This window comes from Astyanax mexicanus, chromosome 22 (assembly GCF_023375975.1).
Source record: "Astyanax mexicanus isolate ESR-SI-001 chromosome 22, AstMex3_surface, whole genome shotgun sequence".
Lineage (NCBI taxonomy): Eukaryota > Metazoa > Chordata > Actinopteri > Characiformes > Acestrorhamphidae > Astyanax > Astyanax mexicanus.
Genome location: NC_064429.1, coordinates 20,612,578 through 20,618,577, shown reverse-complemented (window position 1 = coordinate 20,618,577; position 6,000 = coordinate 20,612,578). Strand labels below are relative to the sequence as shown.

Below are 6,000 nucleotides of genomic sequence, written 5' to 3'. Positions count from 1 at the left end.
AAGCGCGAGCCGCACGGGGGCGCCTGGAAGGGCGTGACCGCACCGGCGCTAATTACTGGATAACTACAAAAACGGGGCGTGGCTTCTCCGCCGCCCGGCCAATGGCTGGGCAGCCTGCGTGAGTCGCCATGGTGACGGTGTGCGGCTTGAGTGCGTGATGAGCTGACAGGTGCGTGGCAGTCAGCGGGGCTCCAGCATGTACTCCAGGAGCAGGAGCGCGCGCGTGCCGTCCGACAGCCAGGCGCGAGAGAAGTAAGTTCCTCCGTGTTTTTGGCGGGAGATAGAGGAGAGGGGGGGCGCGTGGGGAGGAGGGGGCGGTACAGCGCCATTACCGAGCCGCCGGACCCGCGGGCAGGCGTACAGGCAGCGATACCAACACACCGCGCGCGACACACTCAGACCCGCAGCAGCCGCGCGCGTTCCCGCGCTCTGAGTGCGCGCTCTGTTTACCACAGACACGCTGGATCCTCAGGCGCCGCGCGGGGACTGTGTGTGCTGCTGGTGTGTCCTCGCGTGTTTACTGGGTTTTACTTCACACTCGTTCTGAGGCTTTATTCCTAAAAAATCTGAACCTTAATACCTTAAAACCTCAGTACCTTATACTTTAGTACCTTAAAACCTCATTATACCTTAAGTTACAACTCATTAGCCTATCTTAAAACCTCAGTACCTTATACCTTCAAACTTCATTGTACCTTAAGTTAAAAGTCATTATCCTGCCTAAAATTCTCTGAGCAAGTTAAAACCTCAGTACCGTATACCTTAGTACCTTAAAACCTCATATTACCTTACCTCAATCTCATTAGCCCACCTTAAATTCTCTCAGTACGTTACAATCTCAGTACCTTATACCTTAGTACCTTAACACCTCATTATACCTTAAGTTAAAATTCATTAACCTACCTTAAAACCTGAGTACCTTATACCTTAGTACCTTAACACCTCATCATACCTCAAGTTAAAACTCATTATCTAACCTTAAAACCTCAGTATCTAATACCTGAGTACCTTAAAACCTTATTATATCTAAGTTAAAACTCATTATCCTACCTTAAAACCTGTCAGTTGTTAAAACCTCAGTACTTTAAACCTCAGAAGTGGACTACCTTTAAACTTCAGTACCAGAATATCTCTCAGTACTTTTAACCTCAGTTCCGTACTACTTCAGCATGTTAAACCTCTGGACTTTAGTGCCTTAAACCTCATTATCTTTAAACCTCTCAATATTCTATAACATCAATACCTCAAAATTTCTCAGTAAGCTAAAACGTCAAAACTACATACTTTGTTATCCTAAAACCTTATTATACCTTAAATTTAAATAAATTGAAACTCAGAACCTTAGAACTCAATAAAACCTCAGTACCATAAACCTCAGTACCTTAAAACATCAGTAGGCCTACCTTAAATCTCAGTTTGGTAGGCCTCAGTACCTTAAATCTCAGTTTCTTAGGACCTCAGTATCTTAAACAGTTAAACATTAAACCTATGTACCTTAAACCTGAGAACTTTAAACCTTAGTACCTAAAACCTCAACACCTTAAATCTCTGTTTCTTAGGACCTCAGTATCCTAAACTGTAAGACATAAAACTCTGTACTTTAAATCTCAGTACCTTTACACTCTGTATCTTCAGCCTCGTTGTACAGTAAAGTTAATTATAATAAAACCTCTCAGTATGTTAAAACCTCAATAATATTAATTAATACATTATTTGAACAGATTGTGTTTCCTTCTTCTGTAAAACTGCTGTACGCTTGTGACATACATATTTTATGTAAACAAACATATAAGTAAACATGGTGGAAATATAATGTGGACAGCATGGACAGGAAATATAATGTGTCATGTCCATAAAATTGTATGATATGTTTATATTGTTGTTATTTTGACCAGCACATTTGCACCATTATCATTCTAAATGACTTTGCTTACACATAGCAAAGTCCATAATTTCTACTTAGGCCTATATATTGTGAGTGTGCCGTTTTATTTCAGAATTTTAGAAATATGTTAACAAGTGTAGATCAGATTTATCTGGTGTGGTATATGATCCTTGTTTGTGACTGTGCTTTATTTGCTATAACTTAGCACTTATACTTCCTTAAAATAGATGAATTACTGGAAACTTGCATTTGGAACAGCTAAAAAAACAGTACAGGCTGGATGAACATCATTTACAACAACTTAATTTTTTTAAGGTCACCATCTTGCCCTCTACCTTTATCTTTCATCATTTTTCCCCTTCCCTTCTTTCTCTGTTTTATTTTCTTCCTTTTCAATTGCTAAATGTCATATTCTGTATATTGTAACTCTGCTCATTCTTGCATATTCTCATACATCTTTTGCATTTTTTGTAGCTTTAGAAGTGTACTGTCTAAAGTGTGAGATATGCTAACTGTCTGTCTATTCACAAACACTATTTTAGTGTTTTAATTTGGTCAGTGTGACATTTGATGTGTTAAGATAAACCAGTTAATCAAGGGCTGATGTCACAAGACATTTAGATGCTGAATTGTAGGAGAAGTAGAGATACACTGCAGGTTTTCTGTATGGTTGTGTTAGTGTTAGCCTAGCTGGAATAGTAGGAGTTTCAGTGATAAATCAGGCTCTGCTCTGTGTTTTTTTCTCGTGGGTGTTCAATCTTGCTTCCCACTGAGTGTTGGTGCAGCTAATATCCATGTTTGACTGAAGACTGAAGCACTGGTGAAGAAATAGTGGGGATGTTTGTAGAGCACTAGTAATCTTACTCAGTTTACTTCAGTATTCTGAGAATTGTGTGCTTGTAGCCTGCTTTGTTTTGTGATGTTTTTTTTTTTCAGAAAAGTGATGTCAGGAAAAACTTGATTTACGGAAAATCTGCTAGTGATATTAGACTTATTTATACAAGAGATTTAGTTAGATGTCAGTTTTGCTTTTTAAATCGTCAGTCGGTAAGTTTTGGGGATTTGGGGAATTTAGAGACGTCTCTGGTGGGAATGTAGAATTGCACTGAGCAAATGGAAGAGTACTTTTAGTACAGATTAATGTTATTAAATTACTGTGTGAAATTTTGTGTTTTTTGAGTGTTTTGTTTTGTTCATTTTTTCCTTTTTGAGCAGTTACATCCAGCAAACCTACCAGACCACTGTGTTTTTTCAGACTGATTATATTAGATGTTGCATGGATGGTTGCGTCAGGACACTGATAATGAGGATTATAATATATTGTATTCTCCCACTTTAGGAATAGGCCTACTACTGATACAATTTCTAAGAAAAATAAATCTTAAGCAGTGCTGCTTTTACGGCAACCTGAATTTAAAATATACCGTTGCTATACCTACCACAATTCCCTCATTGGTGCATTAATACCAGTAATTTCATACTTTATCAGGAGAAGCTCTGAGATCATTCCCTGACACTGTTTTATTAGACATTAGTGTGAAGGGAATGTGTTTCTCACTTTTAATTAAAATTTGTTTGTGTTTTTCTGAGGCTGTGGTGTTTCTAGACATTGCAGATTTTGCTTTACTAATTTGATTAATTTGATAATTTTTTGTTTGTTTATTAATTAAAGCAGCTTCTGTTGGAATAGACAGTATGATGGATTTTAGTATCATGGCCTGTTTGCAGTTACTTCCCCACAGAGCACACAGTGGTATTCCACAGGGCTGCTCAGCCTTTTAGCATCCTCCTTTCACTTGCTGAGGTAAGCAAATTACTGCGATTGGGCCGCCATCCTCTCTTGTGTTCCACGGGCTCTGATTGGACCCATCCTGCCGTGCAGTTCTAGTAGGTGCTTGGTGATGAGCAGAGGAAAGCTCATGAGATTTGCATAAGATGATGCTAAGAGCCGCTGACTCCTGCTGTCATTTAAACCATATTATCCTCTGCTGAAGAAATGAATGAGCCAGAAACAGAAACTGGAGACAAGTTTGTTTTTGAACATTTGGATTATTTAAAGGTTTATATAAAGTATTTCGTCTTAAAGTTATCATAGCATATCTTTTCCTTAGGTCTAAATTTTAATACCTTTCCAGCTGGCCACCAATGTCAGTAGACGTTAATTTCAGGTTGAATGTTGGTCATGACATCAGATGACAAAAATTTTACATTAGGATAATGTCTAATACTGTTACATGCCTGCAGGGTTGCAGTTTGCACAGTAAATATTGTTTACATTCTGCAACTGTAATTCTGCAAATGATGCAAATGACTCCTTCGTATATTGTGTAATTTTGCAATGTTAATTTTAATTTTAATTTTAATGTCCTTCTGATAGTAGAAAAAGTCACAACCTATATAAGATCAATTTTCACACTTAATTCTGTTAATTCAAATTTCAGTTTTAATGCAATTCTCAAAGTAGAGTAATTGCGATTTTAGAGAGCAATTTTTTTTTTATCTAAAATATCCGAAAACGCTCTTTGTTTCCAAAGTGATTAACCGTCTTACCTTGGTTACTGGCGCCTCCCACAGACCACTGTTCACATATTTTCTAAACATTTTGCTCAGTCCGAGGGCTGAGCTCGTACCGAAAAAAGTTCCAGCACTGTTTCAGCACTTCTGACACAAACATCCGGAAGGATGAAGGATTTATTTAGCTATAAATAAATCCTACCACTTTTCCAGGGGTAAAGAAAATTGATTTGAATTGAAAATCTGTTTTTTTTATCTGCACTGTACAGACTACTTAACAATATTTTAAACAACACACTATTAAACAATATTTAAAAATAGGTCACTGCTAAACTAATAAATCAGGCCAGAATGTCTGAAATCAGAATGAACTGAAAATTAAGTAATTTGTTGCCAGTATTATTAGCAGCACATTATATTAAATCTGTGTAACAAAGATCATATCAGGTCCGAATTGGCTGATACTCAGCAGTAGGAGACTCAGAATCTGGGGGCTTACATAACCTGACCATTTACTAATGACATTACAGGAATTTCTAATGTAATGAGTCAAGTAACTCTATTACTGTAATGACTTACATGACAGTATGGTATTCCCTGTACTGATATTTTAACAACTAGTTATATGACGCAGGTGGTGTAGCTGTATAAGGTTTCACATGATTGTGAAAAGAAGGCAAGTATGTATATATAATTCATCCTGTTTATATAGATGAGGTGTGCTAGTGGTCTGTAGCCTCCTATAATCTCTTGCAGTGCAGGATAATGTTCTACATTGTGTCCAGGTTGGGAGGGTGGAAAATGGACACGGGACAACACGCAAAATAATTAACTGTATTCTTTTAGATTAAGGCTCAACCAGCACACTACCACATACCAAATATATATTGTGTAAAAGGAATGCTCCAACATTAAATGCAAATAAATTAGTCGTGTCAAATGATTTGGGATTTGAATCTGATTTATCACTACAGTTTTCTGTGATCACACTTTTTCTTATTGGAATTATATTTATAATCAGATTAATCACAAGACTTCCGTGAGAAAGACAAAATAATTGTGTAGTGTTGTACGCCTGGCAAAAATATTAATTTTGTCTACATTTTAACATGGGTAGTTCTGATGCTTTTGATTGAAGTCTTTTAATTGGCTACTTAAAAAAACAGAAGCTTTAATGGGGACAACAGCTCACCTTTAACAACTTTTAACAGATAAATGTGCTGAAATAAAGGAGCACTCCTGTGTCAAATTGGCTTGGGTTGAAGTGAAACATGATAACAAGCACAAACTTTTGTTAATAGCCCACCCCCATTCACCGCCAAAATATAATGCTTTTAGCCGATGCTCCAAACAGCCTTACAATGCTAGTGATAGGGGCATAGCTTTGCCCATGCAAATAAATCACTATTTGTACAACATTAACACGCTAGAAGTAGCTCCACACTTTTGTTGGTAGAATTTTGAGAGCCCTGACATTCAAAATGAGACACTGAAAACTATAAAAGTGCACAGATAGTTTATTAAAAAACATTGTTTATACACACAGTACCTTTAGATAGATGAGCACGGACGAATTAGTAGGATAGGGGAACAGATTGCAA

At 37.4% G+C, this 6,000-nt stretch overlaps 1 protein-coding gene across 3 annotated transcripts in view; it reads left to right on the top strand.

The window, feature by feature from the left end:
* The window catches only part of ssbp2a (single stranded DNA binding protein 2a), a 56,262-nt gene continuing 50,262 nt past the window's right edge, over window positions 1–6,000 (top strand). The window contains exon 1 of one of the 3 annotated variants that reach the window (XM_022667554.2): window positions 1–252. In XM_022667554.2, coding sequence (XP_022523275.2) covers window positions 197–252 — 56 coding nt within the window. In that variant the 5' untranslated portion in view covers window positions 1–196. The remainder of the gene's footprint in view (window positions 253–6,000) is intronic. The other 2 variants (XM_007258307.3, XM_007258306.3) reach the window with 2 other exon arrangements.